This window comes from Artibeus jamaicensis, unplaced genomic scaffold, assembly GCF_021234435.1.
Source record: "Artibeus jamaicensis isolate MK-2021 breed Jamaican fruit bat unplaced genomic scaffold, CSHL_Jam_final scaffold_660, whole genome shotgun sequence".
Classification (NCBI taxonomy): Eukaryota; Metazoa; Chordata; class Mammalia; order Chiroptera; family Phyllostomidae; genus Artibeus; species Artibeus jamaicensis.
In genome coordinates, this window is record NW_026522052.1 from 2,581,983 (window position 1) to 2,601,643 (window position 19,661).

At 41.1% G+C, this 19,661-nt stretch overlaps 1 protein-coding gene across 1 annotated transcript in view; it reads left to right on the forward strand.

Moving 5' to 3' along the window:
• NCAPD3 (non-SMC condensin II complex subunit D3) overlaps window positions 1–19,661 on the forward strand; it is a 61,689-nt gene that overhangs the window by 1,798 nt on the left and 40,230 nt on the right. The window contains exons 2-12 of the mRNA XM_037138288.2: window positions 2,448–2,602; window positions 5,101–5,263; window positions 13,266–13,450; window positions 14,044–14,211; window positions 14,318–14,379; window positions 14,574–14,661; window positions 16,469–16,602; window positions 17,846–17,918; window positions 18,651–18,776; window positions 18,910–19,162; window positions 19,569–19,625. Of these exons, the coding sequence (XP_036994183.2) occupies window positions 2,448–2,602; window positions 5,101–5,263; window positions 13,266–13,450; window positions 14,044–14,211; window positions 14,318–14,379; window positions 14,574–14,661; window positions 16,469–16,602; window positions 17,846–17,918; window positions 18,651–18,776; window positions 18,910–19,162; window positions 19,569–19,625 (1,464 nt within the window). The remainder of the gene's footprint in view (window positions 1–2,447; window positions 2,603–5,100; window positions 5,264–13,265; window positions 13,451–14,043; window positions 14,212–14,317; window positions 14,380–14,573; window positions 14,662–16,468; window positions 16,603–17,845; window positions 17,919–18,650; window positions 18,777–18,909; window positions 19,163–19,568; window positions 19,626–19,661) is intronic.

Below are 19,661 nucleotides of genomic sequence, written 5' to 3' on the forward strand. Positions count from 1 at the left end.
CCATTCTAAAGGATAGCTTTGCTGGATAGAGCAATCTTGGATGTACATCCTTCCTTGCCTTTCATGACTCTGAATAGTTCTTTCCAGCCCCTTCTTGCCTATGAGGTTTCTTTTGAGAAATCAGCTGCTAGTCTTATGGGAACTCCTCTCTGGGTAACTCTCTCCTTCCCTCTTGCTGCTTTTAAGATTCTCTCCTTCTCTTTAATCTTGGGTAAGTTAATGATGATGTGCCTTGGTATGTTCCCTTTTGGATCCAACTTCTTTGAGACTCTCTGGGCTTCCTGGACTTCCTGGAAGTCTATTTCCTTCACCAGATTGGAGAAGTTTTCCTTCATTATTTGTTCAAATAAGGTTTCAATTTCTTGCTCTTGTTCTTCTTCTGTCAGCCCTATAATTTGGGTATTGGGCCGTTTCAGGTTGTCCCAGAGAATCCTCAGCCTCTCTTCATTTTTTTGGACTCTTATTTCTTCATTCTGCTGAATATTTTGCTTTATTTCATTTTGGGTATCTTTCATTTATTTTTTTCATTTTTTGACCAAGTACAATCAGTTCTGTGAGCAATTTTGATTACCAGGCCTTTAAATTCTCCATTAGTAGGTTGGCTATCTCCTCATTGTTTGGCTCTCTTTCTGAAGCTTTGCTCTGTTCTTTCATTTGGGCCATATTTTTTTTGTCTCAGCACCCCTGTTAAGCCTTAGATATTCACCAGGGCAGGGCAACCCTCTTTGCTGCACTGTGGCTATGCTGGTCTGGTTGTTCTGGTTGCTTATTTCTTCAATTCCTTGGTTGTCAGAGCTCCATGCTGTTTGATTTTCTGGCACTTCTGGTTGTTTATTGATTTTAGATTGGTCGTTATCCTCCTTTTGGTTGTGCGAGGAAGTGAAGGGTTTCTGCCTACTCTTCCACCTTGGCCAGAATTACTGTATCTCCATGTCTTCTTCATGGGAGACAGAGCAGTAAGGAGAGGCAGCGAAGCCACCGCTGTAGGTATCAGTACTCCAGAGAATGTCCTTTGGCTTGCATGTCCCCAAGCAACCCAAATTGTTTGTTTTAAAATACCCAATTGGTATTTTAAAACAAAATCTTAAACACATGCCCCCACCACCAGTGCAAGGGTGAAACCATCAAGATGGCAGTGACCTCACCTCTGGAAAGGTTTCTTTTAAGCGGTGCCATCCTGTGTCTTATGAATCATAAGACCTACCTTTAATTTGAGCCTTTTTATTAAAATTTCTTGAACTGAGAACCTTGACCTCTGGGTTCCTGAAAGGGGCTGGCCTTGGGTCAACTGTGATTCTGAGCCTCTGCCTTCTTCTCGCTCCCCCAGCCCTCCTATCCCAGCAGCTGCCTACTCTTCACAGCCGTGGAGGTGGGTGTGGGTGTGTGGGGTGCTGTCCAGCTCTAGGCTTTACTCCTGGGATGAAGCGATGTCCTGTCTGTGGTGCTGCCTGGTAAGAATCTCTCTCCTGCAGAGATCCCAGAAGGTGGCATGAAGGAGCACCTGATTAGCAATACTGGAAAGGTCCACATGTTTCCACCTCTCCTGAATTTAGGTTTTAGGCTATACCAGCAAAATATTAGGGAAGATATTTGTTAGAAACATGTGAGAAGGTTTAGAGTTAAGAGAGATTAGCAAGAATGCTACGTTAGCCCTGGCTGGTGTAGCTCAGTGGATTGAGTGCGGGCCTGCAAACCACACAATCGTGGTTCGATTCCCAGTCAGGGCACATACTAGGGTTGCAGGCTAGTTCCCTGCAGGCCAGTTCCCAGCAGGGGATGCATGAAAGGCAACCATACATTGATGTTTCTCTCTCTCTCTCCTTCCCTTCCCCTCTAAAAATAAATAAATAAATCTTAAAAAAAAAGAATGCCACATTAATGTTACATTCTCTTAGTATACACTCTTTCCAGGATGTTTTTAAATCCCTGAGTATTTCTCTGAGTGTGGATCTGACTTGCCTCCTCTGCTTAAAACTTCTTGGGGGAAATTGTATCTTTTTTTGACATGCTACATTATTCTGCAAGTGCCCAATAAAGTATTTTATTTGGGCTTATTAACTTTGTTACAAAGCTTTTACAAGGGGACTCCCGGGACAGTCTTTGATTAACTTCTTTCTTCTCCAAATTGAATATGTGGGAAAGGCTGATCATTGAGTGTTTTGAAGTGTCGTTCCCCAGAACTGTTGTATGCAAAAAGTGTTTTCCTCTTTGATATTTTTAGAAGATAACCAACCTAATAACCAGATATCAGTTGTAATTTAAAAAGAAACAAAAGATTTTCTTAAGCTTTTCCGCTCTCCTCGAATTATACTTCACCTGTATTATGTGATTAAATGCGAGTTGTGACTAATAAACTTTTTTCCTCTTGAATGTGCCCGGAGTCTAAAAATTACTGGTTTTTTGCTTGCTGTGGAGCACATCCTGATTTAATTGCATTCCTCCACTAGAATGGGTGGACATGGTTTGGGGACTGGACTTCACGGAGACCACGCCTCTGGATCCCAGTATAGAAGCAGAAATTACAGAGACTGGATTGGATGCGTTTACAAAACTCTATGAAAGTCTTTTCTACTTTGCCACTGAAGAACATGGTTCCACAGAGGTAAGGGGAAAAAAAGGAAAATTCAAGTTAGCCATCTTTGGGTGTCGGAAGTAGAATATTAAAGTTATTATTATCACCTAAAGTTTAGTCTTTTTAGTGAACAATTCATAAAGAGTGTGAGGAGAGTAGCATAAAGAATGTGGATCATTTATTGAAATATCCTGACTACTTTCCTCTGGAAGGTTCAAGGCATTAATCTGTCTGTTTTTTTTTCCAAGTCATGACATTTTTAAAACAGCAAATTAGAGGAAAAGAATAAAGGCCAAAACAAGAGAGAAAACCAGAGTAAACCAGATATGAAAAGAAGGCCCAGGAAAATATAATAACGATTTCAGTACTCCTCAACTTAAAAAAAAATCTGGTATTAATTCAAATGCAAAGTAATTATTTAAAGTCAATCAGAATAAAGAGTTTCTTTAAATACTGAGTTCTACCTAGTGTGTGTATTAGTATTTAGCTCATTGACTGCTTTTCAAAAAACTGAAGGGCTAGGTACCAGAACAAAAAATATTTAGATATACATCTGAAAATTTTAAATTGAAAGAATGTTCCAGTTACAAATTTCACATTGCTTTTCAAAAATTCAGTCATCTAGTTAAACATCAGTCTTAACGTCAAGCACTACATTAAGTGCCTTAGAAGGTAAACTGACGACCACAGTGCAGACGGAGCCCATCCCTATTCAGGGATGGCCCCAGTGTGGGGAAGGGGGGGGGTTGAAGAACCAGCTCTTACAGCCCCTGCTCCCTTTCACTGGCAGAGCAAGTCCAGAGACCATGCTCCGCTCCAGGAGGGTGGAGCACCACAGTGCCTCCACCGTCTAGGGGAAGGGCTGGAAATACTTGGTGAGCCACATCGTGGAAACTGCTGTTGAGAGAGGTGTGCTGCCATTTAGTAGGGATGTGGAAGAGGGAGCATGGTGATATTGGCAAGGTTCCAGAAAGAACATAGCCAAAGGTGAGCCTTTGCAAGTGGGTAGAGTGATGACTAGCAGATATTAGGGTCTGATGGCATTCCTAGGGAGGGAGCAACAGGGAATATGTGGAGAAGGCTGAGAGAATTGTGAGTAGTGTAACAGCAGACAGATCTGCAAGATAAATCTGGGAAGTGCTCCATCAGCTGGCTGTAGGGAGTGAGAGAAAGAAAAACGTGGAAGATCACCAAGATTTCAAAGCTATGAGCATGACATTGTCAGCCAGGGTGTGGGGAATAATGGAGAGAGCAAGGTCAAAGGGAAAAAGGATGAGTTCAGTTCTAGGCTTTGAATGTGAAATTCGTTAACAGATCATTAGGGCAGGGTAATTGGTAGTTGGAAACATGGGTCAGAAGACTGGGAGAGAAGTTAAAATTCAACAAAATAAATGAGAGGGTCCTTTGGCTCAAGATGTTGTTTGAATCACAGAGATCAGTGAGGGTGAGGAGACACAGGGCAGAACTAGGGAAGCTGGTTGAAGGAGAACTGAGGAGGAGTAGGCAGAGGTGTGGGGAGTTCTGTCACGGAGGCTGGGAAGCGGCTCGGGTACCAAATGCTGCAGAGGTGATGGGCAGGTAGAGTCCTGAGACAAGGGAGGGAGGGCAGAGGTGTTTGGATTGTCATCGGCAACTTCCAGGGTTCCAGGGACAGGCATATAGGAGCTGAAGTGCTGTTAGGAATGAGGCTGTTACTGCTATGAAGTGACTTCTTCCAGAAGTCCATGGTCAAGGAAAGGAACATGCTGCACGGTTCTATGTGGCCCCTCTGCAAAATGGCAAGTCTAAGCACTGTGCCGAGGCCAAGACATTACCTACGACTTTCCCTGTCTGTTCAGGGGAGCAGGAGGTACATGGTCTGACTTCTTGAACTTTTATGGGCTTATGTTTTTTAAGGGACTCCAGAGTAAACCATATTTAGTTCCTGCTACATTTGATTTATAGAAACAACCCATTTCTTCTTCGTGTGTTTAATAGGGGAAAGCATGGAACAGTGACAAAGTTAATAAAATTGTGATTTATATTCTGAGGTTTACTCCTTTCTCACGTGGGCTACTTCTGAAATCAGTTGAGGGAGGGTCCTTTCTTATTCCCATTGCCCACAGGACATTTAAATTTTAGTAAATTGATCTGATTTCCTCAGCTAGGAGTCAGAGTGATTGATGAATTCGGGCACCGTAACACACATAGAGGGTGACATGTCTGAGTAATCTCAGGTGTGCAGTGTCCCGAAAGTCTTAGTGCAGTTTTTAGCTATAATAATTTCAGAAATATATGTGCTTCAAACTTACCAGAACTTTCTCTGAGTTTAATCATTTAAATCTCTTACATACTTTGTCATTTTGAATAATACATTTTTAATTTTTTATTTTAGTCCCTTTGAAGATGGCAAATGTTCCTAATTCAGAGCCAAGCTGGTCGATTCCCCTCTTATAAGGCACTAAGTATTAATACTTACCAAAATCAAATAATAGGAGATTTTTACATTTCTGTAATCACTGGCTTTTGTGATTTCCTCCTTCCCCCAGATCATTTGGACCTTCTTCACTGAGAACAATATTTCTCACCATGCGCTGGTGGCTTTGTTCTATCACTTTGTTCAAACAGTCCATAAGAAAAATATCAGTGTGCAACATCGAGAATATGGTCTTCATGCCGCTGGTCTTTATTTCCTGCTCCTAGAAGTACCAGGTATGCAATTTGATGTGATAGAACATATCTTTCATCATTTAAACTTTTTCTGTGTTCTTTTTGAGCTCTTACCCTTGTTCCCTGACATAAAACAGAGTAGCAGAGACCCATCTCATAGAGTGCATTGATTTTAAGTGAGGGTAAATCCATGAAGTACATGTATAAGTTCTTCAGAAGTGTCTTTTTCATGTTCCTTTCAATGTGTGTGTGTTTTTAAAATATTGCGCTGTGTCAGTAACCCAATAGAAATAATCTGGGAGGGACCAGGCTGGAGGGAGAAAGTTTCCTAGCTACCAGAGCCCCTCTCCCACCCGTCCCCACCTAGTATAATGTCCTGGTATTTCCTTCTCTTCCCCTGACTGCCCGTCCAGACTGGCAAAAACTGCTCCAGGGCACCTTTTGTCATATCTCTCCTGTGTGGTGTGTTCAACATTTAGACCATTCTAATCAAGAGAGCATGAGCCCTGGCTGGTGTAGCTCAGTGGATTGAGCGTGGGCCTGCGAACCAAAAGATTGCGGTTCACTTCCCAGTCAGGGCACATGCCTGGGTTGCAAGCCAGTTCCCAGCAGGGGACGCATGAGAGGCAACCATACATTGATATTTCTCTCCCTCTCTCCTTCCCTTCCCCTCTAAAGATAAATAAATAAAATATTTTTTAAAAAAAGAGCATGGGAAGCCTAGCTTTAACACTTGATGGCAGGAGGCACCGGAGAGCAACCTATGAGCACTGTTCAGTTCCTTCACTGTCAGAGCTCATAGGCAGCTGTCCTCTGGTGAGCCGGGGACGCGTTCCTTCTCCCTGTGGTAACTCAGAGCAGAGGAGGGCTGAACCTCAAAGGAGCAGGAGAACCCAAAGATCACATAGGAAAGAAAATCACAGGATTAGCCAGCTTTGCTGCTGTCGTTCTCACAGATGCACTTGCCATGAACGTTAAGAATTTATAAAAAGATGCATAAAACTTTAAACATTAATTTGTATTGTTATTACTCCCATGACTTTTAAAATCAATGACTAAAGAATTTAGGTGTAATTAGGATCTCAGAAAACGGACAGTTTTTGGAAAGTCAGCTTTATGACTAGAGGCCATTCCTTTTTTTTTTAAGTGTATGTTATTGATTATGCTATTACAGGTGTCCCATTGTTTTCTCCCCTTTATCCCCCTCTGCCCTGCCCCCCCCTCCCTCCAGCATTCCCCACCCCCTAGTTCATATCTGTGGGCTATACATACAAGGTCCTCGGCTTCTCCATTTCCTATACTATTCTTAACATCCCCCTGTCTATTTTACGCCTACCTATCATGCTCTTTATTCCCTGTACCCTTACCCTCATTCTCCCCTTCCCACTGATAACCCTCCATGTGATCTCCATTTCTGATTAAGGTTGAGACTCATGTCAGATCGAAGAGGTGAGGCGGCTGCTGCTCATTGTGGGGCCACTTGCAGCTTTCCTGGAAATTATACTCGTCCCAATTATCTTCTGCTTCTAAATATCCCTGAATTATGATTGGGATGCTGTTGATACTTAATATTTGATCAAAAATATGTTCTTTTTCAAGATTGTTTTTATTTTTCTGGGTCCCTTGCATTTCCATATGATTTAAGATTTACATATCAATTGCAGGGGGAAAAGTGCTGGGGTTTTGACGGGGACTGCATGGAGTCTGTACATCAGTCTGGGGAGTGACATTTTAGCAACATTAAGTCTTCCAATCCATGAACACAGAATGTCTTTCCATTTATTTAGGTCTTTAATTTGTTTCAGTGATATGCAGTTTTCAGTGTATAACTCTTGCACTTCTTTGATTAAATTTATTCCCAAGTATTTCATCCTTTCATGATATTATAGATGAATTTTTTCTTATTTTCATTTTCAGATTATTTACTTTTAGTGTATAGAAGTACAATTTGATATTTGATTTTTGATCTGGTATCCTCTAACTTTGCTGAACTCATTTATTGGTTCTACTTGTATTTTTTATATATAAGATCGTGTCATCTATGAATAGGCATAATTTTACTCCGTCTTTTCCAACCTGGGTGCCTTTTATTTCTTTTTCTTGTCTTATTGCCCTGGTTAGGACCTCCAGCCCATTGTTGAGTAGTAGGGAAGTGACATCTTGTTTTGTCCCAGACCTCAGGAGGAAAGTTTTCAGTCCTTCGTTCTTAGGATGTTCTCTGTGGGTATTTTGAGGATAGCCTTTCTCAGGTTATTTCTAACTGTTGAGTGTTTTATTATGAAAGGTTATTAAATTTTGGTTTTTGCTTTTTTGTATTTATGAGGTGATCATGTGGTTTTGTTCTTTATGTTCATAATATAGTATATTGCATCGATTGATTTTCATATGTTAAACCAGTTTTGTATAACCTTGGTTACAGTGTGTAACTGTTTTGATGTGTTGCCAAGTTCAGTTTGCTAGTATTGTGTTGAAGATTTTTGCATTTATAATCACAAAGGAGATTTTATATATATATATATATATATATATATATATATATATATATATATATATATATTTGAGATGTCTGTCTGGTTTGGGTTTCAGGGCAATACTATTATCATAGAATGAGTTTGGGGTAATGCTGTTGCCTCTTCAGTGTTTTGGAAGTTTGGGAAGAATTAATTATCCTTCTTAAGTTTTTGGTAGTAAATGAGACCAAAGTTTTGCCACCTTGAAGCTTATCTTTTGTGATATTGATTTTGGGAAGCTGATTATTAAGAAACAAAAAACTCGGGAAAAAACTTTTGACCCTTTCTTCTTTCCTGCCCAAGAGATTTTAGGTCAAAGAACCTGCTTTAGGAAGGAAATTTTAGAATGTTCTCCTTAGCCTAACTGGAATTAAGTATGATAGATAGGAAGAGCTTCAGGCAGGGGACTGTTGGCTCCGTGCCACCAGTGTCCCTTGTTTCCGAGCTGCCTGGCCGCAGTTTTGCTGCCTCGTGTGCTCGCTCTTCGTCTGCTTTTGGAGTAGCCAGTCTCAGTCTCTTCCCCCATTTTCTCCTTGGTCCAAAGTGCCGTGTATGCCCAGTGTCGTCTGTGGAATTTTCATGCATGTGTTGAATTCCCCATGTACAAGCACTAAAATTTGATTCTCTCCTGTTAATTTGTCCTTGTTAATTTTTCTCTGCTAATTTGATTCTTAGCCCAGCTAGGACTTAGAAGGTGGCAGGAAAAGCAGTCATTTTCTTCAGCATCCTCCGTAGACCTCACTGGTGAAGCCATCTGGGTTTGGAGTTTCTGTCCAAAGAACGCTGTGGCATCTGTAGGGCTATGTCCTCTTTCATGTCTGATGTTGGTGATTTCTATTTTGTTTTTTTTTTCTTCATCAGCCTAGGCAGCTTTATTAATTTTATTGATCATTTCAAAGAACCCACTTTTGATATTGATTACACCCTACTTACCTACTTTTCTTGTCATTGATCTTATCTCCATTGCCTTCCATCTTACTTTAGGTTTAATTTGTTCTTATTTTAACTTCCTAAGGTGAATGCATAGATCTTTGTTCTCATAGTTTTCTTTCATTCTCATATGAGTAATGTTACAAATTTCCCTCTATGTTCTGCTTTATCTGCATTCCACAAATTTTGGTGACCTGTTTCATTGTCATTCAGGTGAAAGCAATTTTCTAATCTTATGATTTCTACTTAGAGTTATTTAGTAGTGTGTTTAATTTTGAAATAGTTGAGGACTTTCTTGACATCTTATAATAATTGATTTCTGTTGTAATTTTGTTGAGATCGTAGCACATACTTTTAAATTACTGAGGTTTTTTTGTTGTTTTTAGCGGCTCAGCATAGGGTCTAACATGGTAAGTCTTTTGTTGGCACAAGAACAGCATGTGAATCCTGCCTTTGGTGGGTCTAGTGTCTGTAAATGACAGTTATGTTAAGTTGGTTGCTAGGGGTGTTCGTCTTCCATCATTCCTGGTATTCCGTTGATTCGTTCTATCAGTTAGTGAGAGAGAAGTATTGAAATCTCCAAGTATACTTGTCAACTTATCTGTTTTTTCTTTTAATTCTATGAGTTATAACTTAGGTATTTTGGAAGTCTGCAAGACGCAAACTTTTTAAAAAATTTTTATTTATTTATCTTTAGTAGGGAAGGGAAGGAGAGAGGGAGAGAAATATCAATGTATGGTTGCTTCTGGTGCATCCCCTGCTGGGAACTGGCCCCTGCTGGGAACTGGCTGCAACCCAGGCATGTGCCCTGATGGGGAATCGAACTGCTATCTTTTGGTCCTCAAGCCTGTGCTCTATCCATTGAGCTACACCAGCCAGGGCAAGATGCACACTTAAAAAAAAAGATTTTATTTATTTAATTTTATAGAGGGGGAAGGGAGGGAGAAAAAGAAAGACAGAAATATCTGTGTGAGGGAGAAACGTCAGTTGGCTGCCTCTCACACGCACCCAGACGGCGGCTGAACCACAGTGTAGGCGTGGGCCCTGCCTCGGGTTTGCACCCACGTGCTTTCACTTTGTGGGACGACACCCAACCCAGTGAACCACACAGGTAAGGGCTGCGAGATACAGACATTGTATGTCTTCCTGATGAATTGACTTTTCGGTATTATGTTGTGTCCCTCTTTGCCTGGTTGTATTCCTTGCCCTGAAGTCTACTTTGTCTGATATTGCAATACCCAGTCTAGTTATCTTATGATTTGTCCTCAGTTGGACATCCTTTGCCATGCTTTTATTTTCTTTCTTTTTTTAAAATATATTTTATTGATTATGCCATTACAATGATCCTATTTCCCCCCTTCATTCCCCTCCACCCTGCACACCCCTCCCCCACCATTCCCCCCCTTTAGTTTATGTCCACGTGTCTCAAGTTCTTTAGATTCTATATTTCCCATACTATTCTTGCCCTCCCCCCTATCTATTTTCTATCTATTGTCTATGCTACTTATTTTCTGTACCTTCTCCGCCCTTCTTCTTCTCCCACACCCCTGTTGCTAACCCTCCATGTGATCTTCATTTCTATGGTTCTGCTCCTGATCTAGCTGTCCTCTTAGTTTGCTTTTGTTTTAGGTGTGGTTGTTAATAACTGTGTTTGCTGTCCTTTCACTGTTCATATTTTTAATCTTCTTTTTCTTAGATAAGTTCCTTTAATATTTCATATAATAAGGGCTTGGTGATAATGAACTCCTTGAATTTGATCTTATTTGAGAAGTACTTCATCTGTCCTTCCATTCTAAATTAAAGCTTTGCTGGATAGATCAATCTTGGATGTAGGTCTTTGGATTTCATAACTTGGAATTACTTCTTTCCAGCCCCTTCTTGCCTGTAAGGTCTCTTTTGAGAAATCCGCTGACAGTCTGATGGGGACTCCTTTGTAGGTGACTGTCCCCTTACCTCTTGCTGCTTCTAGGATTCTCTCTTTCATTTTAATCTTGGCTAACGTAATGATGATGTGCCTTGGTGTGTTCCTTCTTGGGTCCAACTTCTTTGGGATGCTGAGCTTCCTGGATTTCCTGGAAGTCTGTTTCCTTTGTAGACTAGGGAAGTTCTCCTTTATTATTTGTCCAAATAAGGTTTCCACTTGTTGCTCTTCCTCTTCCCCTTGTGGTACCCCTATAATTCGGATGTTGGAACGTTTAAAGATGTTCTGAAGGTTCCTAAGCCTCTCCTCATTTTTTTGAATTTTTGTTTCTTCATTCTTTTCTGTTTGATCATTTTTTTCTCCCTTCTGGTCCGCTCCCTTGACTTGAGTCCTAATTTCCTTTCCATCACTATTGGTTTCCTGTGCATTTCCCTTCATTTCAATTAGTTTTGCCTTCATATGTTCCTCTAATTTGTGACTAAAATCAACCAGTTCTGTGAGCATCCTGATCACCAGGGTTTTGAACTGTGCACCTGATAGGTTGACTATTTCTTGGTCGCTTAGAGTTATTGGCCCTGGGGCTTTGAGTTCTTCTTGAGCCATAATGTTTTGGTCTGTTTGCACCTGTTATGTAGGAGGGGCAGAGCCCTAGGTGTTCACCAGGGCAGGGCCACCCAGGTCGCTGGGTTGTGATGCTGTATGTGGGGGTGGGGTCAGAGAGGGGCAATGACGGTCCCCTCTGCTGCTTCCTGCTGCTGGGGCCTTCATGGTCCATCTCACTGCTCGCTCCTTTACCTGGTTTATCTACCCGTGGATGTGTGACCACCGTTAACCTGCTGCCTTGCACCCTTACTGGGTCTGCCCGTCACAACCCCACACCTGGGCCAACCGCCACCCATGCACCTGGGTGGGTCTGGCTTAGTTTTCCTGCGCAACCCTGCTCCACCAGTTGCTGGCTCCGCCCCTCTTACTGGTCTGGCTGAACGGTTCATTGTGGTCGGACTTCAGTATAGTTCAATATTCAGTGTTCTGGTTGCATTTTTGTTACTAAAACTTTGTTGTCTTTAAACTTGGTTGTGCGAGGAGGCACCGTGTTCCCACCTGTGCCTCCATCTTGGCCAGAAGTTGGCCATGTTTTTATTTTTAATCTGTGTGTTTTAGACTGCTTAATGTTGAGTCATGTTTTTCATCCACTCTGACGATCAATCATTTACTGTGCCTTTATATTAGAAATTTTAGACAGTTCAGATAATCACAGTGAGTGTGGCTATCAGTATGTTTGGGATTCTGCCATGTTGCTTTTCCGTTTGTGCCATCTTTTCTGTGTTCCATTTTTCCCTCTTTCTGTCTGTTTTTGGATTGAGTCTTTTTAAATATCTCTCCTTTTGGCTTATTAAGTATACTTCTTAACATGTATGTGTGTGTTTTAAGTGCTTCCTTTGGGTATACAATAAGTGCTTTTAACAATCTACCTTTTCATAATATTCTACAACTTGTAGATAATGTAAGAACCTTTAAAACAATGTCCCTTCCTCCTCTTCCTCTTTGTGCTATTCTAGTTATCCACTGTATTCCTACGTGTCATAAACCCCACAGTTTATTGTCCACATTTGTCTCTGAAGTATCTTTTAAAGAATTTGAAATAAAAAGTTCTTATATTTAAAAGATTTCATCTTGTGTAATTTTTCTTCAGCCTAAAACACTTTGTTCAACATTCTTTTGATACAGTTCCGCTGGCCATCAATTGTCTCAGATTTCGATTCCATGAAAATGTTTTTATTACCCCTTTAAGAATGTTTCTGCTGAATATAGAAGTCAAGGGTTACAGATTTTTTAAAAGGTGTTATTTCTTTGTTTTCTGCTTTATGTTAATTTCTACTGCCAAATTGTTTCTTTGTTTTGTGTCCTTTTATTTAGTCTGGATACTTCAAAGATTCTATTACTTTGTTTCAGCAATTTGATTAAATTATGCTTTTGTGTGGTTTGTGTATGTGTGTGTTCATTACAGTTGGGTTTGTTGAGCTTCTGGGTCTGTGGATTTATAGTTTTTAACAAATGTGGACATTTTTCAGTTATTATTTCTTCAGATAATCTTCCCTCCTTTTTTCTGGAACTTGAATTTCTCATGCTAGGCTGTTCGATACTTTCCCACAAGTCGCTGAGTCTATTCAATTTTTCTTTTTGCAATTTCTAATCCACTGATAAGCCCATCCCGTGAATTTTTCATTTTCAGATCAAGAAATTGCATTTAATTCTTTTATTAAAAGAAATTTCATTTCTCTTTTTGTTTGCTACTCTTTTACTTTTAATTCTTGAACTGATTTATAATATCTTCCCTAAGGTTCTTGTCTTCCTGTTCTATTATCTCTTTTGTTTCTCAGACTGGTTTTGTTGACTGATTCTTCTTGTGATGGGGCACATTTTCCTTCCTGAGGAAGAAAGAAAGGGAGCGAAACATCAATGTGTGTGCTGCCTCTCACACGCCCCCGACTGGGAACCCAGCTGGCAACCCAGGCATGTGCCCTAACTGGGACTCGAACTAGCGACCCTTTGGTTTGCAGGCTGGCACTCAATATACTGAGCCACACCATCCAGGGCTGCTTTTTAAATTTTTATCTGTTGTTACAGACATGTTTCAAGACAATTACAGATAACCTGCTTACTCTTTATTCTTTATGAATAGGCAGTGTCGCCAATCAGATTTTCCACCCAGTGATGTTTGACAAATGTATACAGATTCTAAAGAAGAGCTGGCCTCAGGAATCTAACTTGAGTCGGAAAAGGAAAAAAGAACAGCCTAAGAACTCACAGGCTAATCCAAGAGGGCATAGAAAGAGAGGAAAGCCACCCAGGAAAGAAGATATTGAGGTAAGAAGTAAGAGAAATAATAAAACATATCTGTACCAACACATGATTTTGATTTAACAATTTATATTAAAATATGGTTTCAGACATAATGATTATAATCATTAGCTCTTCCGTAGGACTGAGTTGCCTCTTGGGCTTCATATACGACCACGAGTACATTTACGTCTCTACCTTGCCAACCTTCCAACCTCCCCACCATCTCTCCCAGCCTGGTACCCAGGTGTGCTTACCAATTTGCTAACAGGATTATTTGCTGCGTTATCTCATTGCCATTCGAGAGAGCAGCTGAAGTATCCTGAGGACTCAGAATAACGTTAATTCCACATTCTTGTCTGAGTAGGCAGGACGGTAGGGGTTCACTGATGGGAGAACTCACTGATACAGAGCGGTAGAGCTAGACACCACTGCAGCCGTCATCTAGTCCAGTGGCGCACCATCGTGACCACGGAGACCCGAGCAGTCGAGTGGCCTGGTCAGTTCACAGTTCAGCAACCCCCAGCATCTCACTGGGTCTGAAATCTGTGCGTCAAGAACCACAAGACAGAGTGTTAGGCATTATTTTACCGTCACCTGTACATTTGTTCACAATGTAGATGGACGAGATTATAGAAGAACAAGAAGACGAAGAGGACATGTGTTTTTCCGCATGGGACCTTTGTCAAATTCGAAAAGCCATCTCTCACCTTTTGAAGAATTTTTTAAGGCTTCTGTCCAAGTTTTCCCTGAAAGAAAAGCCCCAGTGTGTACAGACCTGTATAGAGGTAAGTAAGAATTCCAAGAAGCTTGGGGCAATCTCAAAGGGCACAGACACGGCTCATATTTAATGAGCGAGAAAAATCAGGCCTCTTTTTGGTATCTGTTTTCTAGGTCTTGGTGGCATTAACTAATTTTGAGCCAGTGCTTCATGAATTTAACGTTATACAAGCCAGGTGAGCCATTAAACCTTCCAATGCTAAAATATAAATATAGTAAAATGAACTTTGCTTCAGCAGAAGTATAAATGCCATTTTATCCTCAGTGACACACAGGCAGAATTTATTCATTTAACTATGGCTTATAGTGTTAAGAGAATATTCAAAGTAAAATCATGTCCATTAACTAACCTTTGGTCTTTTTTCTTTAGGGACATTAACCAAGCAAAGTACATACCAGAACTGGCTTATCACGGATTGTATTTGCTGTGCTCCCCCATTCATGGAGAAGGAGACAAGGTAAAGGGGACAAGGATCTAATTTAGTTACTAGTTAAATTGAAAGCATGCAAATCATATAGTGGAAAACATTAGAAGCATATATTGGCTGTAATGCTATTTTAATTTACCAGGTTATTTTCATGACCTTATACATCATTTGTATAATTAGAAAGTGTAACCATTTCTGTTTGTTGCCTACTCTTCATAACAAAAATTATACCCAAGTACTTGGTGGCCACAGCAAATTATTATTTGGTTCCATACATAAAATGTGGTTTCAGTACAAATTAGGAAGAACAGATAGCTACTGAACAGAACATTACTTTTAGAGAAATATTCACCAATTTTTTCTAAAAAGGAGAATAAACAGTTGGAATTTTCTAGTTTCCCTTGGCAGTCCAAGCGCACTTTAATGCTTTTATTAGCGTTCACATTACCTGAGTGGGTAATTCTACAGAAATATTACTGGGTCTCATCCTGTAATTGGCTTTCCTGCATGGATTTTGCCCCTGCAGATTCCTCAACCTGCTCCAGTATCGCTGCTCCAGACGCTGGAGGGGGGTCATGCAGGCATTCTGGTGTCACTGAACTAGATGTCATGAACAAAATGAGACTTCATAAAAATGGGGTAGACCATGGTCACGGGGCTTTGGGTGGCTGTGATACACTTAGTTTCCAGGGGCAGTATAAGGGCCGTGGTGGTTGGAGAGAAGGTTTGGGGCACCTGGGCGAAGGCACATCTGTGTTCAGATTCTGGTTCCACCCCTTCCCCTCTTTGTGTCTGTGCAAGTTACTTACTCAGCCTTGTGAGAGCATCACTTCTCTCATCTGGACAGAGAGGAAGGAAAGGCTCATCTTCCTCACAGGCTTGTCAGGAGGATTAAACAAAAGATGGCCTGTCAGATGATGAACACAATGCCTGCTGTTTAAAAACATTCATATTTTATAACTTATTATATTACTATTATTTCTGTGTGTTTGAAATACAATGTGATAGATTTCACAGGATGTTTTTAATTTTCATGCCCTTTTTAACATTTTAAAAAAATAGAACGGATGGAAAATGCATTCTTTTAGGTCCACTGTGTTACTGTGTTTCTAAAGCTGTAATGCTTTTTAACTGTGGACATGCTGACTTGATGTTCGACAGCTTTAGTTTCAGCCAGGCCTTAAATTATTTGACTTTGGAGAATCATCTTTGGAGTCTGTTTTATTACATATAAGCTGACCTTCTCTCCTTTCATACAACACTTATTACATATAAGCTGGAAATAATAATACTATGTGCAAAATGGAAATGCCTTGCTTCCCTTGTGGAGTAGTGAGGTTCAAGATGAAATACAGTAGAGTCTGGCATTGCATGTGAGTGTGCTGGGCGCAGCACCTGCTGCCTGGTTGGGTGAGTGGCTGCATCATCTGAGTGAGTTACACGAGATGATACATTGGAAGGTGCTTTGTGAACTCCAGATACAATACAAATGTGAAATATCATTCTTTTCCTCCCTTTGCTAGAAGGGATTATCATTAGCATTCTGTGCTATCTTTAAGTGACAATTGATACTTTTTCCTTAATTTCTGAGTTACGGTACAAGAAGGTTCAGAGAGAAACTACTTGATATTCCTGTCAGTATCTATAAGCTGTGTTTTCACACTGTCTACTTGGTACATTTATTGATTACCTGATAATTGTCTAAGAAACACACCCCTGGAATTCAGCCCAAAACTACATCAACCTGACTTACCTTTAGACGGCTGGAAACTGTTTACTTTAGTCTTGGAGGATCCTCTGTTATGGCTTAAGTTGAGGTTTTTTTTTCCTCTCCTAGGTTATCGGTTCTGTTTTTCATCAAATGCTAAATGTGATACTGATGTTAGAAGTAGGCGAAGGATCCCATCATGCCCCCCTCGCCATCACTTCACCAGTCATCAGCAGCAGGAACCAGGCCATCCAGTTCATCAGGTGAAGTGTGCACAGCTTGGGTTTTTACTCTTTGTCCGTTTGCCTCAGTGTTCCGGACCCCGGACTAACCAGGGTGTCTGACTCCTCTGGAGAGTAACGCGTTTGTGGTTGGGGGTCAGAATGAAGCACTTTAGAGCCCACCTGGTTCGTGTGATCGGGGTCAGTGCTGGTAACCTCCGCCCTGGGATCTTGCGGAAGGGATGGGAACCGCAGTTCACGGGCCAGCCCCAGCCTGTGAGGTCCGCCTCTGAGTAGCGTCACCTGCTTCAGTCCTGGCCACCCGCAGTCTGCCGCCCCTGGTCTGCTGTTTCTCTCACCAAGGCTCCTTCCTCTGGTTCCTTGCCACTTCTTCCTGGTTTCTTCTCACTCTTCTATTCCTTTCCTTTTGTAGAAAATACTTCTTGCAAAAAGAATGAAGTCGATTTTTACTTCTTTAGCGATAATTGATAGGCTGATTTTTTCCTCAAGAGTCACTTAGGTTCACCTAAGAATCTGTTCCATGTTTCAGCATTGTTGGGGAAGACATATTTGCTGTTATTGGCTTCTTTTCCTCCTTTATTGAATATTTGGTGGTGGGAAAAGAGTGGTCAGTAAGTCCATGAGAGTGTGTCCATACACAGTATATAATGTAGCTGAAGATTTGAAAATGGAATCCAGGTAGAGACTGTCATTAAATAACCAAATATTTTAAGTGCACACCCTCACTTTGGTTCTTCCATGAGATTTCATGATGTAGTAGTCTGTTCACACAATGGTACAAATAAACTTAACACTGAAAATCGGTCAGATCTGGGCATTATAACAATTTCTCCTTGAGTTCAAGTTTGAAGAGGTACTGTTACAAATGCATTGAAGTAAGTTGCATTTCACTGAGCTACCATGAGGTGGTACTATGTCTTAGTCTATTATTTATCCCAAAGTGATATATTTTAGAGTCTTCATATGAAATTTACTAAAGTAGGCTAAAGAGTCGTATGAGGATTGCACATCTGCTCCAGGCAGGTGTAGTGGTCTGCTCAGCACTGGCTCTAAACCCTGCATGAGGCGTCGGAGTGGTTTTCTGCTGTGACACTTACTTTGTCACTCTGTGTTTGCTGAAACAGTGCTTGCATGTGGGGATAGATTGTGTTTAATATTTAGGGTGTCTGAAACATACGTGTAGTGGGTTTTGGGAAGAGTCAAAGAAACTGACTTGTAATTATAGGTATATGTAAACGGGATGTGTGTGTGTGTTTTTTAATAGTTCACTTGTGGACGAACTAAAGGAAAGTATATTTCCAGTTCTTCGTATCTTACTCCAGCACATCTGTGCCAAGGTACCAGTCACTTTAATAATAATGACAGTAATGATAACTTAAAAAATATGTAATACATGAAGTTACGTGTGTGTGTGCATTTGTTCCTGGGAATGAGCCTCTGTCGTTACTAAAAGGCGGCTTTGTTTAATACATGCACTACATATTCCCTGCGACAGTGTTCTCTCGGGAGTAAAAAAACCTTTCCACTTTGGAAGTTGTCAAATATGTGAAGAAGTAAAGAGAATAGGGTGATGGGCACCCATCTTCAACAGTCTTGTGTCCCTTCGACCCCTAAAAGTGGTGTTTCCCAAAAATGTATGCACACTGTATTTTTTGGAAACAAATTCCTTTATATTCGTTCATATGTAAATATTTATATGTATTTCTGAAGGATAAGAGCTCTTTAAAAAATCACAGAATACAGAGTAATTCTTTAATATCACCAAATATCCACCTAATGTTCAAATTTCTAGGATTATTTCTTAAGTTTTTGTAACTGTTCAGATGAATGACTCTTACTTTGAACTCCATGGGTTGTGGGGTGCATGAACTCCCTTCAGTCATGTGTTAAGCTTGTACTGCTGAGAAGAGGACCTAAAAATTTCTTATAGGTTAGTTTTCAGAGGTCGGAAACCTCAAACTTGTCAGTCATTTCCTGAACTAGTTTTAGTTATACCCCCTGGCTTTCCACGTGTGTTGCAATGTGTTCTGGTTGTCCGGGCAAACAGCCTCTCACTGTCTGTGTCACAGGTGGTGGATAAATCAGAGTACCGGACCTGTACAGCCCAGGCCCTGGTACAGCTGCTCAGCAAGCTTCCTTGTGGGGAGTATGCTGCGTTCATTGCCTGGCTGTACAGATATTCACGAAGCTCCAAGGTAAGACGTGCATCTGCTAGACTCTTGGTTCCTGGTCCTGCAGCCTCTCCTGCCAACCAGATCTGAATGCATTGGGGATCCTTTGGTTTTTGTTCCTGTGTGATGGAGATTCTGACGATTGTTGCCTCACCAGATCCCACACAGGGTCTTCACCCTTGACGTTGCCTTAGCTCTGCTGGAACTTCCAGAAAGAGAGGCGGACGGCACACTCTCCACGGAGCAGCAGAGGCTCCTAAAGCATAAGTTCTTGGTGCAGGACATTATGTTCGACCGTTGTTTGGACAAGGCACCGACCGTCCGCAGCAAGGCGTTATCCAGTTTTGCACATTGCCTGGAGCTGTCTGTGAACAGTGCGTCGGAAAGCGTCCTAGAATTCCTGATTAACAGTAAGTGTGGTGACCATCGTGAAATGAAATTGATCTCGTGCTTGTCCAGAAATTGGACTGCAAGGGACTCATTCTTTGCTGTAGCGAAAATAACCGATATGGTATTGTTGAATAACGTTTTAGACAAGCCTGATGCATTTGAAAGGCCTTTCTGAGTACATCACACATTCACGTGTTAGAGGCCAGAGTGTGGGCTGTCTGGGGCAGGTGTGCGCTGCTAGGTGCTGGTGTCTGGGGCCTGATACCCATTTCACACACAAACCCAAGGAGACACGGTCAGCTGTCAGTAGCGCAGACGCTGTCTTCTCTTTAGGCCCAACTCTTCTCATTTTGATTCCTCTGTGAGCATTTATTTAGGACTTATGATTCTGACTTTTCCCCCTCTTATCTATCTGCATATTTTTAGGTCCTACAATTTTACAAACAGAGAGCCACCCTGGTACTTTACTGAAAAACTCATCAGGTAATGGGTCGATATATTTTTGAGTATTGAATAATT